Below are 27,815 nucleotides of genomic sequence, written 5' to 3'. Positions count from 1 at the left end.
GTACTAATCCCTGAACACTGATCACAGCTGTGCCTTATCGACGGAGGAAAAAAAAAACCAAACAGACATCCAAGTAGTTGAATAAGAGCCATCCTCACAAACAGATGGCATAGAGAGCATACCTTTTAATGCCTCCTAAAAAGAAATAAAACCACCCTGTCACTTAATGTCAAAGCATCAGATAATATCTGCTTCTCTGATCTTTTATCTTTCCATCCAACACGATGCTGCGTCTGCTTTCTACCACGGGGGACAGAAACTTTATATTATATTTAATAACTTGTTTATTATTTCAAATGGATGAATCAAAAACGCTGATACCCTGGTTACGGAGCGCTTTGCAGTTTGGCAAAAGTCTTCTTTCTGAAACATCACAAGTAGGCCTGCTTTATTTTAATCGTACAGTATAAATATTAAAACCCACACAAAACTAGTCTCTGACAGTCATTTTTGTAAAACTATGTAAAATATTCAACATTTAAAAACAGTAAAAAGTATTGCCTGGTGGACAACCATACAGTAAATTTCAGGAAAACAATTAGTGGAACTTTTCCTCTTTTTGGTGCACACAGCCCGAGCGGAAGTGGTTTCAGGGCAGAAACCTCTCAGTTTTGTAGACGTTACAAATTATTTTAATTACTTAAGGTAAAAAAAAAAAAGGTATCGATACCAATGCATTATGTGTCGAGGCAAACAAATATTAATGTCATTTTTCTGCAGTTGTGACATTATCATTTTGTGGGGAAAAAAGGAACAATGCGGTCTTGTCCCATGGGTTGCGAATACTAAAAAGTGAAAAGGTTCAAACCAAAGTGAAATTTCCCATTAAATAGACGAGGATCCATACAAACGTCACTTTTGTCATACCTAATGTAGTGAACTGTCACAACAGACCCGCACTCATGTTGTCAAAGTTTGTGACAAGCATAGAAACACATTTTATAGTCATCTAAATGCTACTAAAAATGCTGTTACACCGTGTTGATCCTTAATATAGAGTCATTTTTTTATTCTTAACAATACTTGCTCATAAGCGATGAGGCATAATTATGAAAATATTGTCACAATGTGCATTTGTTATTGTTGTTATACCTTATTGTCATTTCATTGGCTTAGGATATGCAGACACTCTCTAGGTGTTCGGTTCTCGTACGACACGTCAGAACTCTGCTACCACACAGCTGCTACCTGCGAGTGCATCTAAATATTTTGATAAGGCTTTACATTCAACACAGACGAAGGTAGTGGAACGTGAGGCAAAATCATTAAACTGATACTTTAATGGCGGCTTATCCTGGAAGGGAAAAAAGGTGAATTAATAAGGTGGCATATGTGACCCACCGCAGATTTTAGGTACTTTTGGTGCCGTTTGACTTCAAATATGTTTTAAAGCTTTGGCTTGTTAATGACGAGGGTGTTGTTATATAACGTTGTTAATGACGAGGTTGCGGCAAACTGCGTTGCTGAGTTTTGCGAGGACTCCGCGTCTTGTTTACGGAAGTGACGTCAGCTTTTCTTCTTCGCGGGCTACGCCGCCTACGCGTCGACGAATCCAGGCGTGTGTATGAAAGACGTAAGATTCATAGGTTGAACTCGATCAAAAGGGTTTCACTTTGTGACTTGACATCACATGGAACATGGAGGAATGATCTTCACCCGGACGCTCGCTTTAAAGATAACTATCGATGGGCGTTGTTCAGCGCTGTTCGACTCCACGGTTTAACATTCATCTACTATTTATGAATCAAACTTGTGTTGACGTAGTCTGTCCGAAAAGACGTAGTTTTCATACCGAAGTCGGGGAACACTGGACGAGCGTGCATGTGATAACGCCATTTTGGACGCAGGACTCGTCTGCCTGTGACGCGCGATCGTCATGCTACCGTACAGAGAGGCTTCATTAAAAGAACTTAAAAGCTGGCAGGGAAACCGTGGGAGACACTTCAAATGTGTTATGTCAGGATTTATTGGATAAGCCACCCTAGTTCTATTCTACCACCCGTACAAATAAAAAACACTTAAATTAAATACTTTAAGGTATGCACGTCTGCATTTGTACAACATCTGACTACAGCGGTGAACTCGACGAATCACTTGTTTTGAAATGTAGCCGTCCCTATTTTATTTTTTTATTTTTTTGTTTTGGCTTCGATCGAAGGGAGTGGGAGGCAGGTACCTCGCTACAGTGATTCACAGGAAGACCCAGCGGGGCTGACCTCGGAGCTTCGGGTTTGACCTTTGACCCTACGGGCCTCACATCTGCCCGAAGAGGATGGAGCAGAGCAGGAATATGGCGTAGAGAAAGAGCAGCCCCAGGCCCAGGCGGCGATCCAGCCTCCAGTGGTTCAGGTGGACGCTCGTCACCTGGGAGTGAGGAGGGCGACGGGGTCAAAGGTTATTGACTTCAGCTGATATTTAGTGAAGCATTTGCGAGACTCTTGTTGTATCGAGTTGAGAATATATATAATTTTTTTCTCCTCCATCTCTCGCGCTCGTCGGCCGGTCTCTCTCACCGTCAGGAAAACCGAAGCCAACAGTAGAATCACTGAATACACCAGTCCCTTGTTATTTATGGAGACCTGTTGAAAAAGGAGTCGGTGTCAGAAGTTAAGAAGCGCAAAATAAGCCCCGAGAACCCTCGAAACCTCCCCTCGGTCCTACCTCACGGAGCCCTCCCCCCGGTCCTTGAGCAGGACGCTTACCCCCTAGCTGCTCCCCGGGCGCCTCTACATGGCAGCCCACTGCTCCTAGATACATCAGATACTAGGCTGGTAAATGCAGAGAAATTGCAAACTTCCCTGTTGTGGGACTGATAAAAGTAAAAAAATAATTCGTTTGTAGACTGAAAAACACCTACAAACTTAGAAATGTGCACTGTACCATCCATCAACAGCGACCCCTAATAGAGCCTCTTGCTCTATTCCTACAGTCACTAAAGCCTGTTCTCTGCTGGAGCAATGACCTGGTTTCCCTGCAGGGCATGATCAAAGTTGAATCCAACCTAATGGAAGATGACAAAGTGTTGTGCGTGGTAGTCTGCCTACCAACGACCCGTGGTCCACAACTAGAGTGCGCAGGGCCCAGGGGAATCCGAGGCCCAGCAGGATGTCAAAGATATTACTGCCGATCGAGTTGGACACCGCCATGTCGCCCATGCCTGGGAGGAGACAAGAGGAAACGTCCAGAGAAACAACCAGAGCGACGCTGCCTCGGCAAGTATTCACACTCCTCAAGACCAAAGTGGTAATCCGTAAAAGTGAAAGAGTGAAGAGAAAAAAAAAAAAGACCATATTTGATACTTTGTTTAAGCTGGCGCTTCAATGTATGAGTTATTTATGTGCTCCTCTGTATCCTGTTTCCATGGTTGGTGGCGGGGCTCACCACAATTTAATGAATTGAATAAAGCAGCATGAGTTGTGGTCCGTAAACTGAACTTTCACAGAAAAGCAAAGAACCCCACCACCTCAAACGACCAAAAAAAACCAAAAACATCTTAGAGCGAAGATGAGGGCGTTTTTTTTTTTTGTTGTTTTTTTTTAATGTTGGGGGGGGGAACCAACAACCTGCAGTTCAGATAATGTTATGGATCATACATTAACAATAATTGAACATTCCAGTTGTTACCTTGTCGGGCTACAATAAGGCTTGCCATGCAGTCCGGTACGCTGGTGCCGGCTGCCAGGAACGTTATGCCCATGATGTAATCTGGGATGCCGAGCGTGAAGCTTATGATGGTTACCTGAGAACACACGGAAAATTCCAAAAGGATCACACTGCTATCATGGGAAAATATAGTGTTGCATCTATCGATGGTGTAACTGATGGATTATTAAACCGACTAACACAACAAAAGAGTTTAACATGCAAAGTAGACAAAAGCATGTTAAACAGTCATCAATGTATCAATAAAGCTTTACTTTTATCAAGTTATATTTTCCAAAATGACTTCAGTTACACATTATGACAGGGCCTCAGATTGACTTATCGGACTTTGTCGTGCACACTCGTCATACTGGAGACGGACACCCTCGAATCACCGGCGTGCACTCACCATCCACACCATGAGGTAGGAGAACATGGCGATCCACAAGGTGGAGGCCACGAAGGTGACCATGAACCAGCGGTGCCACCGTGGCAGCATGCAGTTGGGGATGGTGCAGTAGAGCAGGATGCTGAGCGGCCACGAGATCAGCCACTTGACCCGCGCACCGCACCCACCTGAGGATCCATAATGTGACAATACTTTGGGGAGGACTCTTGGTGCTTCATGGAAATATTTGAGAAACAACCGTTTTTTAATACCAATTCTCATTATGACCAAGCAGGGAGAGCCGTTTATCAGAACAGCAAGAGAACATTAAACTATCACGATAGTACTATAACCGAGACTAGATATAGTCAATAAGATATATCGGCCAGCCCCTAGTCTTAAAACTCGGACTGCTTCTCCTCCAGATGTTCAAATAGACTTTCTGTGGTTGAAGAGAGAAAGATGTCAGTCTTCTAAGTCTGTTTTCATATAGTACACCTTTTATTTCTGTCAAGGAACTTAACTGAATACAACACATTTGATGAGTATTTAGCTAATAAAGGAGACCTATGTATATATATTTCCTTCGATTATCTCGACAAACGTTCATGTGATCTACTTAACACTTGGCGGGTGTGTCGTTGGACGTGCAGTGTCAAATTTGGTGCAATTTGGACACGCCTCCTGTTTAATATTAATAAACGTTGAATGAACGAGCGAACAGCGAGCCGCTCCGCTCTGTGCAGCAGCGGGGTGGGGCTTCAGGGCTCTGTGACCGAGTCACTCACGTCCGCAGCGGATAACGCAAGATTTGGTTTCGATACCAAGTGAAACCAGGGCCAGAATAGGCCAAAACACACGGTTATTGTTGGTTTTGTTTGGCGATACGGCGACCTGACACGTGGCCGTGTTGACGCTGGAAACAATATTCAAAACGAGTCGCAGTATGGGAAGTAATAGTATCGATACTGTTGCCCACCCCTGCACAACGCAGCTGAACAGGGTTGTTTTGAACGGGCACAGAAAATTAACAGTACCGACAGATTTTCCTCTAGATTACTCTGCTTGAAAGGTTTCTGTAGTCGCTAGCTCTCCTGCGGACGATACCGCTGTTTGGGTTTCTCAGCAACAGATTTGTTAATGGAAAACTGTTTTTGTTTTTTTTTGTTTTGTTTTTTTAACCCTAATCCGAAAATGTTTTTTTGGTTGTTTTTTTTTTTAAAACAACATGGCCCCCGCTTCTCATAGTGTTAACCTCGGAGGCGCTGGAACCAACAAACTGGTTGGGAGCCCTTGCCTGGTATCCGCAGGGGACTGAAAGCCCCGTCGTCATTGTCCTCTTTGTCGGGCTGGCCGCCCCCTTCCCCGGGCTTCTCTGCGAGTCTCTCCGAGTCCACCGCGCCGCTCCCGTCAGAGCGCTTCTCCGCTCTGCCCCCGTTCTCCAGGCTGCACGAGCCGCTCGCCTTCAATGAGTTGCTGCTCGATCCCACCCTCGACCTGTGGCCAGCCTCGCCGCCCAGCTGGTTGTTGGGGCTCCTGATCAGCCTTTGTCGCTGAGTGGAGGATCACGGGAATATAAGACAGATTTTTAGGATAAACGATTTCCGCCGTGTTTCAGCTGCCGTGTCTCCATCACGTGCTGTCAAAGTCAAAAGGGCTCAAGGCTTCAAAGTTTGATTTGTCACGACATAGCACTGGACCTCAGCAATGAAAGGAGAAAAAAGTTAAAAGGTATTATTACGAAAGCGTGCAGCTGTAATTTAAGCCAATGTTGCTGTAATTAAAAGAAGAAGAATATTTTTGATATTGAATAAAAAGAACTACAAAAAAAAAAAGGTAAGCAGCAATGACAAGATAAAATTGAAGGAACATTTTCCACCAGGTGCATTTCCATGTACAAGGAATTTGTCATGTACCATAGAGGATTGGTGTTTCTACAGATAAGTGGTAAAAACAATATATAATAATAATAAATATAGCTGCAGGCAGCAATACACGGGATCCAATTTAGTCACGTTGGGTGCGTTTTACAGTTCTACCGGGTTCTCTGAAATGCAGCACAATTTCCAAAGTTTTCTTGAATGCAGCCTCCCCCCGGTCTGTCGTCTCCTGGTTGCTCACCTCGCGGAGCAACCACTATGGGATCTACACAGCACAACAACCCTCCTGTCTTTAAAACAACCGTCCATGTTTGCCTGTAAACCGGAACTCATCGTGACGACTCAAAGTGTCGTCTGTTGAAGTAGAGCTGCGCTCTCAGTGACGGGTGGCCGTTTGGTGCCGTGTCGAGCACGTCATTTATTTGTTGAGTTTTTTTCCTTGGATTACATTTTCAGTAAGTTATATTTCAATGAAATACGAAAAATGTTGTGGTATTTCTATGTGTAATAACCACTGCACAGCTTTTATTTTTCCGACGCCTCGCTGGATCTTGAACACGCACATTTCAGTGTTTGAGGGACGCACATTTGACAGCATTTTAAAGATTCGTTTTTATTTTTTATTTTTCCTTTAATCCGGCAAAGTCATGTGGACCACGGATTCAAAATATCAATAAAACAGCTCTACTGACATCTACCAGGTAAGAAGCGATATAAATATATTTGTTAAATCGATAGTTTGGTAAAGACTACAAAGTGACCGAGTCCATGCTTGCCAATGGACAAGGTCTAACAGGACATCCTCAATCAGAACCTGTACATTTATAGTAAATAATATGATGACATCATAAAGCGTCTTACTGTAAATCTCATCTCGTTCATTTTAGAACGACACGTGTGACGTGTCAGTTAACCAAGACCAACTGAACATTTATGTTCAAAGTCGTATGGTTTTTCACGAATATCTGTTCTGTAATATCTGTTGTTATTATTAAAGTAAAAATAAAACTAAACATTGCCAAATACACATAAATAACCAAAACATATAAAACAGAAATAGTTAAATATATATAAAGGTTGTATTTATTCCTCCTTCCGCATACCTCGCTGATGAGCATGCGCCCCGCCATGGAGAGCCGGGTGCGTGGGGAGAAGTGCGGGGTGATCATGATGCGCAGGCTGGCCTCGGAGAGGGAGAGCTTGTGGGGGTTGAGGATCAGCAGCTCGTCCACCATCACGACCGGCCGCGGCTCCGGACCCAGACCTGCACCGAGGAGGAAGCAGAGTGGCAACAAAAGACGGAAAAAAACCGCTACACCGCGGTTCGCACGGCACCGGTCGTTTGACCGGACAAAAGGCATTCCGCGAGCGCGGAGGTGTTTCACTATTTGGATCACTACCACAAACGTTACTATTAAACTACGAGGATGTGCACTTTAAGCGTCGGTGGCCGCTGGAAATAAATCTGCCTCGAGTGTTGGACAATCTAAACTGACTGTAAATGTTAGTTAATAGAAAAATGTACAAAGACCAGAAGACAGATTTAATTCAGAAGAAGAGTTTTTTCTCGCCTGGTTCCAGCACCTGCATCGCCAGCCACGCCCACTTTTAAAAATGTGTCTGGGATTCGGGAATTGGGAAGTGAAACGAAATAGAAATTCAGGCTGGTTATCAGGCTAGGTTTTTGCTATTGTTTGATGCGGATTCACCATTTATAGATTTACCTTATAAATCTAAAATCTAACGGTATGTTCTAACTTTATCAAAGCCTCGTGTCAGTATCTACTGTTTCAATTCAAAACACAATAACATTCTCCCGAACCACCCGTCGTAGGTTTGGTCTGTACCAGACAAACAGGCTCCAGCAGCAGGGCCAGTCAAGTTTACACAGGCGTAGAAGGACAGATTTCTTTCCAGGTCCCTAATATCGCACTGAAGGCAGGTGAGCTTGCTGAGCTGAAACTACCCATGGCAGTGGCAATGGAAAATAAATAAAGCTCTGAACGGACACAAAAACTGTCGTGTAAAAAAAAAAAAAGGCTGTGAAACCCAAAGCGCAAACAACGTGACATACAGACCTCAATATTAATATCACCCATCGGGGGTTATTGACCCTGAGGGAGGTACAGAGCTCAGACCGAACCTTTACTGAGAACCATGGAGGTGTTGCACCCAGCGGCGTCCTCCCCCATCTTCTCGTCCCGGTGGTCCTCGGAGCCGAGGCAGCACGGCTCGCGGCCCCTCAGGCGGCGCATCACGAAACCCATAATCTGGGTGTTGAACCTGCGACCAAAACCAAATTACTTTCCGTCTCCCTTCCACTGTGGAGGTGGTGATGTGTGATAGTGGCGGTCTTTGTCCCACTCACTTCATGATGATGATGTACAGCCCGTACATGGACATGAGCATCAGGGACTCCCACCTGGAAACACAAGGAGCCTTTTATTATGTCAAACCGGAAAACGTGTCTCACACACACACACACACACACACACACACACATATATATGGAGAGAGAGAGCTAATTTAATGGTCTGTGTCCTCGAGAATTAATCTGCAAATAATTAGCTGTCTTCAAACCTCTTGTGCCGCCACCGACAATGATACGCGTCGCTTCTCTGTGTCACTTACTTCCTGGGGAAATGAGTTGTGTTGTTTATTTTATTTAATAGTGTGCGCTTTTGGCAAACGTGGCTTTGATATCCCCATGAGTGATGTCACACTCAGCCAATCTGAAGGTGGATTACTGTCCACCACAGTCCACCAACCAGAGGAGAGAGTCTTGGACAGATCCAATCAGCTTCAAGCCATGTGCAGCTTTTGGATTGTGTTGACTCTTATGACCAGCGTAGGTTTTGCCAGTTTTTTTTTCTGCATGATGGTTGCCAAGTGGAGATGCAGATTAGAGACTTTCTACACCAGTGTTGGAAATTATATTTGCAGACAGAGGCGACGAGGAGCAGGAGATTTCTCCGAGTCCGATCAGTGAGAATGGTTCACAAAAGGACACAAATATATCGGCAATCGCTGATTGTTGGGCTGACGGGTGCCGGTAGGTCTTCCAACAAGTCATCATAAAAATGCTTTAATAATAGTAACCTCATGAAACCCAAGGACACTTTACGCAAAAAAGTGGAGCACAAAGAAAAGCCGATGAAATACATTTTTTGTCTTAAATGAGGCATAGCTTGCGGAGCTAGCTCTGTCAGACAACTTGCCGGCGCCACATGCTTCCACGCCCCTATTTGGCTGACCTATTTAAGCAGCCAATCTCTCCTGCCCTGCCTGCTTTGCTGTGCTCCCTCCACCTCCCGTGCATCCACCTGTTGGGCTCTGCTCTCCTATCCAGTCGGCGATTCGAGCTCATCGCTCCTATATTTCTATCTCACTGAGTGACTGTTTGCTGTCACCGGGAGAGATGAGCAATAGAGTTCGGATGCCCAAACTCAAACTATGCTAAATAGATAATGATCATTTCAGAGTGGATTGGAGAGTTGTCCGTCGGAAATACATTTAAGGAGGTTAAAAAGTATTACTATATTTTAATATATCAATATATTTTAGTATTAATCCCCAAATTATTTTTATTTACGAGACCCACCCTTAATTGGATTAGGACATTGGACATTGGGATCAGGAGGAGGCGTCAAGGTAAGGGATTGTCAGCACCCTTCAATACTCAAGCAAGAGGGGTCACGACTCATCCAAAAATCTATTCCTTTAAATATTACAAAAGGTACCTGCCGATAAGGCAGGTCAATACCTAATAATTAACCAAATAATTCAAGGCACGCTAACATCTATGCGCCAAATAATCTTCAGCAATTTCTTTATCAATCTATCATCCCTCAAAGATAATAGCAGGAGATTTCGACTGCACATCAGACCCCAGTAAAGATAGATCATCGCATTTAGATATGCCCCATAATAAAAGCAGAGGAATTAAACATCAGCGTCTGGACTACTGCAATGGAGTCCTGTCCGGGGTTCCAAGCAAAGCCCTGGACAGGCTCCGGTACGTTCAAAAAACTCTGCTGCCAGGAGTTCTCACCCGCACCAAGCCCTGGCAGCACATCACCCCCGCCCTCATCCATCTCCGCTGGCTCCCTGCCAAATCCTGTATTTTCCTACAAAACCCTGCTACTAGCCTACAAATCCCTCCACGCCCCCGCCCCGCAGTACCTAACAGGCCTCCTCCACCCCGGAAGCTGCGGCCCCCGGTCCCGGGTCGGCCCCCACCCTCTGGAGCTCTCTCCCCACGGACATTCAGAATGCTCCATCGCTGGCCACCTTCAAAAGGCCAACAGCCCCTGACCCGTTTTGTTTTGTTTTTCTTTGTTCTTTTTTTATTATGATTAATCTACCCTGTCTTGTTCTTTGTTTTTTTGTTGTTTTTTTTAAAGCGTCCTTGGGTTTGTGAAAGGCGCTATATGAATCCCAGTTATTATTATTATTAACAACGTATCAATACATTAAATCTAAGGGATGTATGGAGAGAGAGAGAGAGAGAGAGAAAAGCCCTGAAGTATTATTCTGTTCATGTTTTTCTAATACACATATTTGGTACTCCCAAACTGACGACTTTTTTAGTCTCCGCAGGTCTGATGACTGGAATCAACCAATCAACGTAGTCATGAAAGTATCTTGATGTCAGATCACGCCACAAATAGCTTTTGTGACGTAGATCCAGGGTTGAAAAAGGATCCGCCAAAATAAAAACAAACTATCTTTGACCGGGGGGAGATACCGGGAGAAATACTATCATAGACCCTAAAATTTGTTTATTGCTGTTTTCATACTCACTGGTCCTGGAAGGACTATTTTAAGCCCCCTAACACAGTTAATCACTTAGTTTCATCTTTTAGAACATTCTGGTCTCGTTCATTTCTTCTCTGCAGTTAAGTTTTTGTTTTCTACTTTTCTTTTTTGGAGTGGGTGGGGGACCAGACAACAGTAAACAGAACCAGTACACACACACACACACACACACACACACACTCACACACACACTCACACTCACACTCACACTCACACTCACACTCACACTCCTCGCTGGAGAAAGTTTGAATTAAAGATCCCTTCGGGTTGGGAGTTACATCGGAAGTGTATAACTCGTTGATCCGCTAGATCACTAGATCCTCAGAATCTAAATTGGAAGCGTGGAAGGACGACCTACAAGAGGAAATACCGATTGAAGAATGGGATGGGGCATGCGATAACGCTCCATTCCAAACCGCGAGCATGTGTTCAGACTCCTGCGGCTGCACCTTACACCAGGAGAGCATCCCAGATCTAACAGGTGTAGGGAGGAGCAAGCAACCTGCTTCCATCGTACGCGGAACGAAAATAACCACGGAACCTACAGTTTTTTGGGGGGGGGGGGGTGGGTTTCCCCCCGTTCTTGGCATCTATCCGGAGGGACGTCATATAAAACGCAGAGAACAGATCTATGTGCCTTTTACACGCCAAGAGACATCGACGGCATTAACACGGAAATGTACCGGTAGACCAAGTATTTGGGCGGTGGCTTAAGGAAATGTCTGTTTACCTTTGGGAAAAAATGACACACACAGACAAACAAGAAAGGTGTCGAAGTATCTGGGGCCCATTAATGAAACGATCTGAGGGACAAGGATTTATCTCATATGTTGGACGAATCCGGGGAAGGATGATGACCCCCTCTGCCATGGAGGTCATTTAAGCAACTGTTGTGGATGAATGTAGAGCAATTTAAGTATTGAATATTAAGTGATCATATATGCGTCTATTGTAATGAACCCACTCTGTGTTTGTTTCTTTAATAAATAATTATTGTCATTATTGTTATTAATGTTATTAATATTATTATTATTTCACCAATTTTGTAAAGGCAGTTAATTAAATTCAATTCATTTTGAGCAATTTCGATATTATTTGTTCATTAATATGTATGTATCTGTGTATGTTTATATTTTCATTATGGATATTTGTAAGTATTTATACATGTTTTTTTTATACATTTTAGAAATACACTTTTATGATAAGCTTTCACGATATAAATATTGAAATAACACTGCATGACGTGCCTCTGGGTTTGCCTTCTACCGTCCTTGTTCGAACGCATCATCAGACACACACCTCTGCGAGCGTGCGACCATCAGGGAAACTCAAATTCATCTCATTAACGGGAAGAAATCAATGTTCATTCACGCGAGCGACGGCCCAAAAGGAGATTCTACGGCAAGCTCGCCTCAAAAGGCCTCAAGGTAAATCAACGCAGCTTCGCATAACAGCGATAAACCTGCGCGCTGCCATCTCCTCCATCAAACCCCATGAATAAATCTGCATTTCAATTAAAAAAAAAAAAAAAAACAATAAAAAAAACATTGGCAAATACACTAATGGCGGTCCGTGGTTTCAAAAGGAAACTGATTTGAATGATATCAATGGCACAGAGAGCACAGGAAAAAAAAAAGAAAAGAAAAAAGGACTTCGAGCCCAGAACACCGCTTTTCAAACTACACCGAGAAGCCTAAATGAAAGGAAAGCATTGGAAAAAAAAAAAAATATATATATATATATATATATATATATGATAATAATAATAATGTTGCCGGAGGTTTTGAATTGTGGCGCATCCCACAACAATAACAAGGTGATTTTCACGATTATAATGAAAGCTTTTCAACACCTGCTATGAAAGGGAGCTCCACGTCAGGAAGGAAAATATAAGATCAAAAAAAAAAACAACAACATTAAACTCAAACGACGTCGCGCTGCTGTGCACGCAGGTGGCATCCAAATGAGGTCCTACCCAAAAGGATGATTTGATGAACTATGCTGTATATTATAATCACAATGGAATCAACAGTTCCCTGGATGTACCTCTGCATTACTGAACGATTTCAATAGTGTCGACGCATTTTAGTGCTTCTCTGCTGCATTTTAGGGAATATCTCAACGCTTTAAAATTGCGACTCGCCCCAAAGAAGCCAAAAAAACTAAAAAAACAACAAAAATAAAACAAACACGTCAAAGCGTGGGTTCCGTCCGGTTTCGACTGTTCTGAGCGGGAACTCGACAATACAGTCTTTTGTTGTGCATTTGATCAGGGTTTTATTTACTTTTGCGCCGTAACGTAAGAGACTAGCAACAGGAAGCTGCGTCTCCGTCTCGGACGAAAAAAAAAAAATGTTTTCCGACAAAACCACGTCGCCGCCACTTCGCCACCAAGCCTTCGACGTGGTCCCCGTCGGACTGCGTTTGATCACAACCAGGAATGAATCGAAAATAAACGAAAGCACCTCAAGGGTAAAAGAGCTGAGTGACAGGTGCGCAAAAACCCCGGGACACAGACCATAATGTTTGCGTCACGTCAACGATGGGACTCCACATAGACGGCGATTTCACCCGGACTTACCACACGACTTGGGCATCGTAGATGACCTGGGGGGGGGGGATGGAAGAGATCGTTTTTTTTTTTTTTTTTTAATTGTTTTTTGGAGAACAATGCAAAAAGGAGCGGCGAGGCGGCTGGAAGGGCGTTTCCGTTTGGGGACGGCTCCCATCTCACCAGGATGAGCGCGAGCACCGACAGGATGTAGTAGGACGAGTCCCTGAACAGCGACCACCACGTCAGCGTCACCTCCTGCGGCAGAGCAGACGCAGGTCTGGAGGTGGAGCTGACAGCCTAACGTCCCCCCCACCCGCAGGTACCCTAACCCCCAAATGACGGCCGGGACTCACCTTTACAACAAATACCTTGGGAGCAAATATTGCGTTTAATTTTTTTTTTTTTTAAGGAGAATCTTTAATCGTCACACAGCACACCACACTACAACACATGCACGCACACACACACACACACACACATGCACATGCTTCGGATGGTGGCGGGTGAAGTGAGGCCTCTGCGTTTAACCCATCCTGGCTTGTCCTTCCTCCGGGGCCACAGCCAGGAGCAGTGGGCAGCATACGTGGACGCGCCCGGGGACCTGGTGACGAGTGCCCATCGCTGGTCAGACGATGATGGGTGCATGTTTTTTGGTGGGGGTCCTTACTGAGGTGAGGTGGAGGAAACCCCATGTGAGCACGGGGAGAACATGCAAACTCCACACAGAAAGGCTCCTATTTGGGAGATAACCCGCCGGAGCACGGTGCCAACAGCGCCCCCAGGCGGGAATCGAACCCAGGACCTTCTTGCTGTGAGGCGCCACCCCCCCACGCACCTGCCCGGCGAAGATGCCGCTCAGTCCGATGATGACCAGGATGTTGAAGACGGCCGAGCCCACGATGGTGCCCACGCCCACGTCGCCTTTGGTGATGAACACGCCTGTGGGGGGCGGGAGAAGGACGAGAGCCATCATCAGTTCCCCTCCTCTGGGCCGAGGCAACCAATTAAGGAAACCAATTAAGGAAACCAATTAATACAACCAATTAAGGAAATCAATTTGATCATTTCGAGGCATTTGGTCAGATCGCACAGAGCTAGACAAACATGTCAAAAAATGTACAAACTCTTGTTTTTTTTTTTTATATTATTATTTATTTATTTGTATTATTATTATTATTATTATATTTTTTAATTATTATTATAATGTTTTTTATTTTTTAATCGCTTGATTCTGTCTTCACAACTTTTTACAGAATACAATTTGGTGCAGCTCGCAAACAACTGTAAAAACACTGCATTTTGAACGAGGGCGACAGTATGTGACGGCACTGGAACCATTCTTCACATTGAGGTTGGTCGCCAGACACTGATTTTATTTATTTCTATTGAATTATTATTATGATTTATTTTTTATTATTAATTTATTTGTCGGGGACAACGCAAAAAAAAAACATTGTAACAGCTTTTACAAAAACATAAAACTGGTGTGTTGCACATTTAGGGTTGGGCTTTTCTACTCAAAAAATGGCCAATTACACATCATCACTCCCAGAAATACCCGAGTTAAAACAAGCGCACAACAAGTAGTTCAGTAATACAGGGTTAATTGTAGGTTTTCAGACCGATGAGGGAGGTGAAGAGCTCGGGCGCCGAGCTTCCGGCGGCCATGAACGTCGCTCCGGCCACATCCTCACTCAGCTGCAGGTTCTGTCGGACGGAGAACAACCTCAGCGGAACAGACGGGCGGGCGGGCGGGCACTGAGCCCGGTGACCCAAAAAAAACAAAAAACCTCACCTGAGATATTTTCTCCAGGGACGGGACGAAGTAGTCGTCGCAGACGATGGCCAGGGCGTAGAACATGTAGATCGCCTGGAGGACGCCGAGGTTCAGCGAGGAGGGAGGGAGAGAGAGAGAGAGAGAGAGAGAGCGGAGCAACAGATTCACACAACCGGGGGGGGGGGGTCACGCTTTCGCCGGCTCTAAACCTGCGCAGGTAACACGAGAAGCAGCTGTCCGACCCATAAGGCACCCGCGGGCGGCCAATCGCACCCGGACCGCGCCGCCACGTGAACAGCGTCTCGGCAATGTCCAACTGACGAACACCGGCGCTAAACAGCCACACGCGGTTAGAGTGAAATTATTACCGTCTGCAGCGACCTGGTGGCAGCTGCATGGACAAAATAAAGGGAAAGCGCCTTCAGTTCCTCAGCGATCAGAGCTACCTGTCCACATTGGGATGATTCAAGGGTTTGTTTTTTTTGGGGGGTTTTTTTATTCAAGGTTTATTCGTCACATACATGTACATACTTTCATACATACATGCAGTGAAATGTCTTTGCAACGCACCCAGAGATTACGCACAATAGTTACTAAACCGAACATAGTAGCTAACCTAATTCCTACCTAGCAACTAACTGAAACTAACTGATTCCTAAAACGTAATGCATTTAGTGAATAGAATAATATAAATAAAATAAAAATAAAATAGGACTCAAAAAGATAAAACAAAGTGGGGGTACAAAATAGACCGGGGATGGGGGGTTAGAGATGGGATGATTCAACGCTTGGGTGGGATGGGGGGGGGGCTTGCCGGTGCTACAGCCCTGTCAGGGTTTTGCAGAGCACCACCCGAGGATTTCCTTACAATTGGACATTTTCACTCACGCTTTAAATAAAAACAACCACCGTCCTGTAGTTATTATTTTAAGACAATATAATCACCACAATACGCATTCATGCTCCACCAGCCCCCCTTTATCCAAATAAAAACAGTATGTTTTTATTATTTTCGATGCATTTGTTTTACTCCTTTTCCCTAATTGAACGAAACAAAAAAAAAAACAAAGAAAAAAAAAAGCGCGCGCACACACACACACACACACGCACACACACACACGCACACACGCACACGCACACGCGCACACTCTTTTTCACCTTAAATGCTTGTTTTTACTACCTCCTCGACAATGTTTAATGGATCTGAAGACAAAGTTCATCGAGCAGGAGAAGCAGGAGAAGCAGGAGGAGCAGGAGGAGCAGGGGGAGCAGGGGGAGCAGGAGGAGCAGGGGGAGCAGGGGGAGCAGGAGGAGCAGGGGGAGCAGGGGGAGCAGGGGGAGCAGGAGGAGCAGGGGGAGCAGGGGGAGCAGGAGGAGCAGGGGGAGCAGGGGGAGCAGGGGGAGCAGGGGGAGCAGGGGGAGCAGGGGGAGCAGGAGGAGCAGGGGGAGCAGGGGGAGCAGGGGGAGCAGGAGGAGCAGGGGGAGCAGGGGGAGCAGGGGGAGCAGGGGGAGCAGGGGGAGCAGGGGGAGCAGGGCTACGTCTCTGACCACACTTGTTCATACTCACACAGAGCACGTGCAGCAGCACGGCGCCCGTCCGGCGCTGCTCCTTGGTGAAGAGGTCCTCTGGAAACTCGTGGATGGCTGGAAAAGCGGAATGCGACAGGATTTATATTTATATATTTTTAATATATCGACCCTACCGTGCCCTGAGACTAAATCTCTCTCTCTCTCTCTGATTTAACATATAACCGCGATGTCATGAACATCGCAGGTGTCGTGTCAAGCGTGAGGACGCCGTCATCACCATGACGTCTTGCCCCACACCGTACAAACAGGCGATGACGTCCCCCCTCAGCTTCAGTCAACCCCTCATGGGATCAACTGGAACGCGGCATAAGACGTCCCGGAACTCCATCCACCCCCATCCCAGGGAGCCCTTCTTTTTGTTTTTTTTTGGGGTCCCACGTCACAACGTCCGTCCTTTCAACAGGCGACGCCGGGAGAGTCAAACTCACTCACGGCCGCCTCCTCCACCCCCCTACGCCTGCTCCACCCGGCACGGCACAGGGGAGCACATGCGTCTCTTCGAAAGCGGCAGCTGAGGCCGAGCCCAACGGAGGACTTTGACGGAGGCGGCGACGGGGGATCCGTCGGCTGCAGTGCGTGATGGGAATGGGAAGAGAACTCGGAAACGGACGTGGCAGCCAGCGACTCGGCGTCCCCCCCCCCCCCCCCCCCCGGGTGAGAGAGAAGCATTCATGAAAGCCTCGTCCACCGCCGGACCCCGCCGCCAATTTACAACTCCACAGAGGTCGGGGAGGATTTAAAACTACTGGGGAGCCCAAAAGCTATACATGGGGAGGGAGAGGGAGGGAGGGAGAGAGAGGGGAGACAGAGAGAGAGAGAGGGAGAGAGAGGGAGGTGGGGGAGGAGAGAGGGAGGGGGGGGACCAAGTGAGAGAGAGGGAGAGAGCGCAAGAGAGAGAGCGTGAGGGGGGGAGAGAGAGGGGGAGAGAGAGCAAGAGAGAGAGAGCGAGGGGGGGGAGAGAGAGACCACGTGTCTGGGCAACAAGTGTTGTGTGGATTATGGGAACGCCAGCGCGCCATGTGTCTGCGGTGCCGGGCGGAGGAAGCGCTTCCCCAAATACAGACGTAGGCTCTGGGGAAGTGGGGAAGGTCTGCGCCTGCGTGCGCGGCGACCTGCCCCCTCCCAACGCTCCTCGGACGTACAGACGCGCCTCCTCTCGACGCGCCTGCCACTGATCCGCCAGACGACACCGACGGGTTTTTTTGGGGTTTTTCTTTCGCACCTTTACCCCCTCCTCTCGTGCGATGTGGAGACGTGGGGGGAAAATACATATAATTCTCAGGTTGGGCTGCCATGGAAATGCGGCGCTGTAACGCGCGGCTCAGATGAATGCTTCGAGGAGTTGCTCTGATGAAGGCAGTTGCCATGGAGACGTTCCCCCTGGGGGCAGCGTTTTTTTTTTTTTTTTTTTTTTGATGGGTGGCAGCAGGAAGCCAAAGGCAACCGCATGAACAGTGAGAAAGGGGGTGGGGGGGGGGGGGGGGGGGGGGGTGAATACGTGTTTCCCATGGTCTTGGTTCATGAAAAATGGGAAAAAAAAAAAAAGAGAAGTGACAGCAGCTCTGGCCCGTAACGTCTAAAAATATTTATTTTTCCTCACAAATCCTCAGGAGAGGCCTGGGATCGAGGAGGGGACGGAGGGACACGGTGAAGGAAGTGAGAGGAGGAGGAGGAGGAAGGAGAAGAAGGGAGAAAGAGAGACATTTGACTGGAGGCCGGCCGCTCGGGAATGTGCTTCGACCAGACGCTTTATCTTTTTTTTTTTTTTTTTTTTTTCGTGCGTGTTCCTAACGACAGAGCGGCCACAAAGTGGACGAGCCGGGTTTTCACCGCGGTCGCATATTTGCAGCTGACCTCCCGATCCGGGCATTTGTGCCAGAGTTTCCATTCGCTCTGTTGTGGCGCGCTGTCCTCTCACCCCGAGGAAAAGTCCGGCGGGCCCGCCGGAGCGGTTTGCGCTCCCCACCACCACCTCCTCCGCGTTGGAAGTTCCCCCCGCCCGCCTCCCCCGGTCCAGGAGGTGGAGGTGAAAGCCTGGGCTGTCCTCGAGCGACACCCTTCTTGGAGGGAGCCCGGGTCGGAGGGCCAAGGACGTCACGGAGGTACGGCGAGCGAGGCGCCGCGCCGGGGGCCGCGAGGGGAAACTGACGCGGACCCCCCGGGAGCCACGTTGCAGGTCGAGGGCCGTTCCCCACGACGACTAAACACAGCCGACAAGCGTCTCTAAAGTTATAGCTCTATAAATAGCACCGGAAAAAAAAAAGACGGCGCATTTTACCGCTGCACTGCTCTGGCTGTGACCAGTTTTTTTTTTTTTTTTTTTCGGGAATCTAATTTTAGTCATTAGCGCCGCGATTCGGTGAAATGATCGGGTCCGTTTCACACGCACATCCCGTCGCAACTGTTGCCCTTTCCCCAAACGTTCCGGGCCTTTGGGACAGAAAAGCTTCTGCGGCTCAAACTCTTTCAGCGTGGTCTAATGTCTCAATCGAACAATACAACCCATGCAACCGTATTTGCAGCACCCTTCACACAGACAGGAGGTGAATAATGAAGCCACTCTTACAAAACTCTCATGGAAATGCGAATAGAGCAGAGCTTGTGACGGCGACCGGGGGAGGGGCCACGTGGCAGGGCCGAGGGGCCACGTGGCGTTCATGGAGCCACTGTTGAAGTTGGCGTCCCGCTGTAGGCCTTTTTCCAAAACTGCCTATATCCATCTCCAAGGTTCAAAGCCGCCCTTTCCAGAGAACCCCATCGAGCTGAAGCGGACTGGAGGGGTCGGGGCCTGGAGAGGAGCAACTTCCACGCGGGCTACACGGCGGAGGGAGGATGCGCCTGGAGGCCCCCCGGGGAGGCGCCGCGTCGTCGATACGTGTGTTTTAAGTGTCAGGCGGGTTTGATAAGACAACACCGCAATGGTTCATTAAATAAACAATGCAATCAGAACACGACGCAAAAACACGGAGACGACCTAATGGAACAGCACGGAACGGTTTTAAATACGCTCCCCGGGGGGGCCAGGCTCCCCCGCGGTGCTGCCGGGGGGCCCACCCCTGTGGCCACAGAGCCATCGGCGGTTTAGGGCACGGGGGCCAACGGTACTTTTGTCTGGGGGAAAACAAAAAAAAATGCTACACAAAAAACATTTTCCCACCCATCACTCTAATCTATACCAAATAAATTGTAATTAAACATAATTAAATACACTCCCAAGAATGCTTGCGGTAGAATTTTACATTGGAACAGTGTGTGACACGCCATCTTCGTCCCACGACATGAGACCGGGCTCGGCTCTTCATTTGAGTTATTCCGCTTCGAGGCGGAGCGACTGAATGGCAGCGTGTAATGGTATTGATGTGGGGGCCCCCCGCGGCGCGCACGGGTGTCGAGCTACCGTATCGATTCGAGCACGGAGTAAAGTAGTATCCGGCACCAAAACAGAAAAATAGAATAATTGAAAACTGGAAAAATGAAGGTGCGTCACAGAGGTTTGTGCGGGTTTCATGACGGAGGATGAGCAGCACACGGTACAAGAGCACGAGGACAACAGCACAGAGGCATCGTGGTGTTAAGGAGCCCCCCTGTCAGCACCAGCACCGAGCCGCAGCTTTTAACAGCCGCCGTAAAAAGAAATAAAAATAAAAGGGCCTCACGCGGGGGCATAGTTTAATCTTTAACCACATCCTTCACCGTCTCAGGACTAAAGAGCAGTGCGGAGGGCGCGGGAACGTCGACGCGGGAACCAAGGCGACCCCAGGACGGCGACCCGCGGGGATGAGGACGGTGGCGAAGGGGCGTCGCGATGACGCTCACGGACGGCCGTCTCCGCTGTGACCGACCGGGCCCCCAGCCCTGCCCTGCGGCCCCCAGCCGCCGAGCCGTAACTGTCACAAGACCTGAAGGACTTTATAGTCCCAGAGCAGATGATTCCGCTGAATATCGGACACAATTATTATCTTATTTCCTCTTTTTGACAACATTGGGGGGGGGGGGGGGGGTGTGGATTAAATAAATAAAAAATAATAATAATAAAATTTAAAAAAGAATCAATCCTCCGGTAATAGTCCTGAAACATTTATTTATTTGCCTCCACATAAAGCGCGAAATCAAAACAACGGCTGATGCCAAAACAAGCAAAACTGGAAACGGCGCACAGCGTGGAGCGCGGGCTGGCTTCGTAATCTACACAAATAAAAAATGGATCCTCACACCCCCCCACCCCCACTCGCAGCCTATTTTTAGCTCTTCCCTCTCCCCAGTTCTGACGGGTTGGAGACAGAATTGTCTGGGACTCCAGATTTTAGCATTCAGTTGCTTGGCAACAGCGGTCCCGCGGCTGGTCGGCGGAGAGGCAGATCATGCCGTCTCCATCTTGTTAAACAACAAAGGGATGGAGAGAGAGACAAAGCGAGGGTGGGGGGGGGGAGGGAGAGAGAGAGACTGGCGCTGGAGGGGACTCTGCAGCTCCCTGCACGCTATTCCTCCAGGTCCAAGCCTGGATTTTTAATTACACTACACATCATGTCGTCATTACATCACACAGCACCGCCGTCTACTGTGAAGGAGGGTGAGATAAAGAAACAAATAAGAAACGGCATCCAAGTCGCACTGAAACAGAGTAATATTACATTGGTGCTATGCATGCAGGCGGGCGCTGTTTTCTCGCACAAATAAAAATGGCACTTGAGTGATTTTAAAAAGCGCACATCTGTTTTAAACCATGTCATGCCATTCATCTTGAGGCGCATTGCACCCTGGCTCTCCCAGTATCCCTGCTCAATACTCAATGACCTTTCAGTTCACCTGCAGGGGAGAGGCGGAGATCCCTCCTCCGCCCCCGCCATCCTCGACACTGCAGCGCACACGCACACACACACACACACACACACACACAATAACCTCCTCGGCGGAGGTCTGGAAGACAACAACGGCAGGCCCGAGGGGGGAAGGCATGCACCGGATGGGAACCGTGCCATGTGTCCTGCAGACCTTCAATCCCTGCAGCAGAATGCAGAGCTACTCAGGGTCCCGTGTTTACACAGGGTGACGCCACTCGCTCCCTCCACCGGGGCCGTGCACGCGTACGTCCAGGGCAGCTCTGCGGGTGGAGGCCTGCCGTCGGGGCGGGTTCAGTTCCCCCGACAACGGGGGAAAACCGCCGCGGGCCGCTCGGTCCGGAAGGGGGGGACTCACCTGCTCTGGGGTGGTCCGGGGTCTGGTTGCCGGGCCGGTCCTGCAGCAGCCTGCGCACGGTGCGCGCCGCTCCGCCGCTCGCGCCCGGCTGAAGGCCCGAGGACTCTGTTACGCAACAACACAGGAAGAGGCACGTCAAGGAGGGACAACGCTCTGAAATGACAGTCGCGCTTACATTTTTTTTATTTTTTATTTATTATTTATTTTAAGTTGTTTTTAGCCGAGTTTTGGGCAGGAGCAACATTTTGACCATGGCGTGAACGCATCGTACAACTCACATTTCAAACGCAATTTGGAACCGGTTCCAACAGCCACCCTGCGCACAGCGCGAGGAAAGCAGACTGCTGGAGGTGTCGCGTGTGGCGCACCCATCGGAGCCTCTCCATCGGCGACGAGAGGAGAACTAACCACGGGATTCTCAGAGCCTGCGTCTTATACATACACCTTCATGTGCCGCCCGCAAACCTGTATTAGAGATTGTCATTTGAACTGACAATCTCTAATGAACTGGCGTTTGAATTTGTATTTGTGCTTCCCGGCCGTCGATTCCAAAAGTTTTGGAATTGGAAACCTGCTTTGTTTTCCGTTTGCCGGGTGCGGGGGACAGCGGAGCAGGGTTGAGTGCATGTCACTGTCCTCCGTCCTCTCCCCGTTTCAGATTTGCAAATCTTCACGGGGTTAATTCCAGCCTCTGCTCCCCCCCGCCATATACCTTCTCTCCGTGCGTTTCAGCACTTAACAAGAGAGACCCCTGACGGGTAGATTCATCCAACCCTCTCTCTCCTATGTGTGTGTGCGGGGGGGGGGGGGGGGGGGGGAATTAAATACATATATCCTCCACCGCCACACACCGAGCTCTGCCCACTCTCCATCAGGACGACAGCGGGGCGGCCATTATACTCCATCACGAAAAATGTTGCTATTTCAAAGGCAGCTCGCGTCTGTGCGTCTCGTGTGCTGCATGGCCGCCCAGCAGTGTGGCGTCCCTTTGTACCGTACAGCTCAATAAAGCCATTTGATCAGAGCGCCGGTCGTGGCGCAGAGGGTCAGCGTGTTGGCTTTCATGTCGGAGCATCAAGGGGGGGGGGGTCGTGTAGGTGTGAAATTCTAATTACTGGATGTCACAGGTACTGTAGCTCTGGAAGTACTGCGTCGCACTCAGAGCCGGGTGAGGGGAGGGTGGGCCGAGGTGGTCGTTGCGCTAAAGCACTGGTGCAGCTTAATTTTAATATTTCTGAAAAAAAAAATTAGATATACACACACACACACACACACACACACACACACACACACACACACACACACACACACACACACACACACACACACACACACACACACACACACACACACACACACACACACACCTATATATAGATATACATACATACACACATATATAGTATACATACATTCACATATATGTATCACACACACACACACACACACACACACACTAGCATAAAAAATATTATAATAGTAATATTATTATTAATAATAAATAAATACACTACCACTAAAAAGATTAAAAACACCCATTTTCCAGTTTTTATTGAAATTTAAGCAGCTTAAGTCCTGTGAATAAAAGTTTAGGTTACCCTCTGAAGCATTATTTGGACAATATCGCACTGCAGGAAGCAGTACATTGCTATCATAATGGTGAGAGAAAGGCAATCAATGAAGGAAGACAGACAGGCCATTATATCCCTTATAAGTGTCTGGCTTTAACTTTAGAGAAATTGCAAAGCAGTCAAAGGTGTCAGTCAGTAGAGTTTCCTCCACCGTCAAAAGGCACTTGGAAGGAGGCTGAGAGGAGGAGGCAGAGCCAGCGCCGCGACAGCATCAGAAGACTGAGGTTTCTGAGAGCCACCGGCTTCTGACACTGGTCCAAGTAAGTCTGAGCTTCAACTGTGAAGAGAAGACGTGGAGCCGCAGGTTGGACGGGTGGAGGGGCAGGTCAGATCAGAAAGCCATTGCCAAAGATTCTTGCCTGGGCCATGAAGCACCGCCTGCCGAAGAGGCGGTTCTACGGACCGATGAATCCAAATATAGTGATTTGAAATATCGGGTTCATCAGGCAGGGTTTTTGTACGCCGTCGAGACGGTGCCGGGACGCTTCCTCAGTGTGTGAAACCAACTGTGAACCATGGAGGGGGAAGCATGATGGCCTGGGGGCTCTTTTTCTGGACACAGAGTCGGCCCATTGCGGAGCGACCGGTGAACCTCGGTGAGCCTGGACCGAAAGGGCTAGCACAGCGTACCGCGGCGCCATGCAGCGATAAACATTGGCGCTAATACGCAAACATTTAATAAATGGGTTTCATGACTATAAAAAGAAAAAAATGAATAAAAAGGAAGCAAAAACAACAGTATGCCCGAACACCGGTAACACCTATAACCGCGGCAACCCTTAGTCTATAAAAAAAACGAGAAATCATAAACTTGCCCGTGTTGCACTCTCTGACTCGCGCGTGCGAGCCGATCTGTCAGGCCGAGCACATCCGGTACCTACACCAGCAGCAGGGGGCCGATCCCCAGGCCGTGGAGAGAGAGAGAGGCTCTGGGGGAGCCGTGGACTTAGCGCTCGCTGAAGCGGTGAGGTCCGCGGCGAGGGGGCGACGTGACCTACTGTAGGTGAACATTACGGTATATTTGCGCTTGTGGCATGGACTGTTATTGAAACGTGACCGACAAGGGTTCAAAACGGTCCGGTAAAACCAATTATTTTCCGACACCCAAGAGACTGGAGGGGCGCCAAATCCCCAAAGTTACATAGTGCTGCTTTCAGGCTGCAGTACAGTGAGGTAATGCAGCTTTCTGAACTCTTGTAAGCTGTTCTCATCAGTATCAGCGTACTAATGATTGTTTGAAATCGTGTGTGTGAGTGAGTGTGTGTGTGTGTATTATATAATATCGTCGAACGATCCAATGTGGGGGTACTTGTAGAAACAATATTTGCATATTTGATTTTGTCAACATCGCCCAGCCCACGACGGCGAAGCAGAGGCGCTCGCTGTCCAGGCACATCCCAGCTCTGGAGAAAAAGGACAAGTGGGAGTGGAGGCGAAAGGAAGGTGGAGGGTGGGAGGGAGGAGGGAGGACCATGGGGCGGTGGTGTTTTTTCGGGGTCACCCGGGGGACGCCTCGGCGTCCTACCGCCCAAACGAGACGGCCCGGCGCAACAGCCAATATTCCTCAACGCTTAACGCCGGCGTAAACATTTATTGGGGCGTTTGTTTATTGATTTTACAATTATTAAACACAGACTCTGAGAAAACGGTTTGTTATGGGAACAACCCGCCCGCCCCTGTGCCAAGCACAGAAGAAAGGCTTCCAAGTGTTGAAATCAATAAGTTATATCGTAACAACATCAGAAAGAGGTGAGTGGTCTTTCCTGCTCTTCTTTTGCGTACGGACGTATTTTGGACGTGGCGGAAAAGTCGCGTGTTTCCTCAATGAGAGCAACGCGGCGTTTCTTGACCGATTCGAGACGTTCGACTCGATAGTTTTTGGCTCGTTACTCCCCAAAAACATAAGTCTTCGGCAGCGCCTTCGCCAAGTCCATTGCCACCTCGATTAAATAAATAAATAGTTAGATACTTCACGCAAACAATCGCGCACGGGTTTGGGTTGTTTTAGTCTCATCGACGACCGGTTTTAGTCCGAGGTTGAGATTTCGAAGGAATCCGCGGCAAGATGAATGCTCTGCCAAATGTGTGTGTGTGAAGGACGATGACGAACGTTGAATTTTGGGGGATTTCGAGATCTAGCTCAATAACTGAAGCCGAGTCAGAGACGACCACATGGGATATTTTAACTATGTTTTGGGGCTTTTTATTTATTTATTTATTTATTAATTTTTGCTTTTCAACCACGCCACGACTTCCCGGTTATCCTGAGTCGGCGAGCGTCGGAGACTCTAATCTTTGCCGCCCGCTCTTAGTCGGTTCGATTGCCGGGTATTTGGGCTGCCGCTCCAGAAACGGCAGCCCAAACGGGTCACTTGAAGGCGAAATGTAAATACCCCAAGACGTGAGCCGTGCGCCGGGGGTCATCGCTCAGAAACGACGGGCAGAGATGAGGAGCAAAATGGGAAGCGAGCAGAGTTTGAAGGCCTCGCCCCCGCCCCCTGGAGCTGCTTACAGGCGTCAATCATTTGACTCCCGACGCTGCTTCCCGGAATGCAGATAATGAATAATGTGAAGGTCGAACCTGGTTAGAAGACACTTCATCATCTCTCCCCCGTTCTCCCTGCTCCTTCTGCCATGTTTTACTTCTTAATTGTAAATATATGCGTAAATATATGCGTATTAGTGCCGCTAGGGACAATAACGGCGTAATGGATGAGCATATTACTGAGCTGGGAATTGAATATTATCTCACTGGAACATGACGTTCACCCCCTTGACACGTTTCACAGGGGAAATCCTTATTTTTTCACACCGCATTCAGGAAGAAAATGTTTGAATTCAATACATTTTATTCAGATGTATTTAATGTGTTTCTTATTCATTTCAAGGTTTTTGCTGAGGAAATTGTGTATAATAAAGGCAGCATAATTGTTTAAAATAAAAAATAATAAAATAAATGGCCCAGGGCTACCTTAGAGGAGCAAACAGAGGAAATTAACCAAACACGCTTTAAAGCAAATTTGCATCCTTATTAATAATAACAATAATAATAAGGATTTATTTGAGTCGCTGTTACGTGTGATTAGGGCTCCATGTGGGGTCTTCACTGAAAATGAATTATTGGATTGGAGCCATTGGATCAACTTTAAAAAATAAAATACATTTAAAAATTGACGTTGAGATCATCTATGAAATTGAGATTTCACACATTTCCCCAATCTTTTTTAGTTGATCCAATGACTCCCCCCCCCCCCCACCACCTTTGTCTCATGAGGGGCTGGTGCCAAAAGACAGACAGACAGACAGAGAGACAGACAGACAAACAGACACTTAATTACATTGAAGACTTCTTAAAAGACAAATTGGAACTAAATGATTAATAATAACTTAATAATGAAGTATTAAGGATCTAGTATTAGGTTGACTCATTTTGACAAAAAGAGAAATCTGGACAAATACATTTACATAAGATAATACGTTTCTTGAAATTAAGACGTCATCAATTCTAATTCAAACAAATAAATATTTCATGACTTTTGAGTATCCGCATTGGCAAGTGCGTGTGTTGTACCCGTGACCGGAGCGGGCGGTGCAGGTGAAACGTATCATCCGAACAAACTTACCTTATTTGCCTCAATGGTTATTTTATTCGGTCGGTGCTTTTAATGCAACGGATATCGCCAAACCTTGCATTTTGTTATGTAGTTTTATATATATTTATTTTTTTATTTCGATGCTCCCCCCCCCACGGAGAGAGAGAGAGAGAGAGAGAGGGAGAGGGAGAGGGAGAGGTCTCACCTGGAGCTTGGAGCGCCAGGGCCAGCCAGGTGACAGCCAGCAGCCCGGCTCCGCAGCCGCAGCAGAGCCGCTGGAAGGGCCGCCGCCTCCTCGGTTGTACGCTCATTCCTCAGACGGCAGAACAGCCATGAAAACACATCTGTTGCTCGCTCGCTCTCCCTCCCTCTCCTCCCTCCCTGACACTTGTTTCCACTTCCACTCCACGCAACACGGAAGGATCCTCCTCTGACCCGACTCGGCTCCAAGTTGCCGAGCAGCGTGCGCTCCGTGCGCCGCCCACGGCAGAAGGGCGGAGCGCCTGGTTGCTTCAATGCCCGCCCGGAGACCTGGCCGAGCGAGTCCGTGGGCGGAGGGGTCGGCGACGGAGCCCAGACTGCGGCGACATGGTGCGTGCGCCCGCACCCTCTGCCTGCACGGACTGGATGGCTCCGCCGCCGCCAGGATCCGCGTGACGTAGCGTGTCGCTGGGCGTGGCCACCAGGGGGCGCCGGTGGGGATTCTGATCGTGGTCGTGCTCGTACCAGCTTTTTACCATTTATTT

At 47.9% G+C, this 27,815-nt stretch overlaps 1 protein-coding gene across 1 annotated transcript; it reads right to left on the bottom strand.

Moving 5' to 3' along the window:
* Positions 1-239: 239 nt before the first annotated feature.
* Positions 240-27,380, bottom strand: LOC307239998 (sodium/potassium/calcium exchanger 3; the record flags this gene model as incomplete). The annotated part of the gene is made up of 17 exons (XM_080013574.1): positions 240-2,364; positions 2,514-2,579; positions 3,045-3,157; positions 3,625-3,739; positions 4,052-4,218; positions 5,286-5,583; positions 7,014-7,174; positions 8,054-8,193; positions 8,279-8,332; positions 13,310-13,335; positions 13,463-13,537; positions 14,118-14,221; positions 14,905-14,989; positions 15,078-15,152; positions 16,627-16,703; positions 21,846-21,950; positions 27,275-27,380. The coding sequence occupies 17 exons, from the start codon at positions 27,378-27,380 to the stop codon at positions 2,254-2,256; spliced, it is 1,878 nt and encodes a 625-aa protein (XP_079869700.1). The 3' UTR covers positions 240-2,253.
* Positions 27,381-27,815: the final 435 nt, after the last annotated feature.

This window comes from Zeus faber (assembly GCF_960531495.2).
Source record: "Zeus faber genome assembly, chromosome: 14".
Taxonomy (NCBI): Eukaryota; Metazoa; Chordata; class Actinopteri; order Zeiformes; family Zeidae; genus Zeus; species Zeus faber.
Note: the sequence above shows the minus strand (reverse complement) of the source record. Positions and strands in the feature narration are given on the sequence as shown.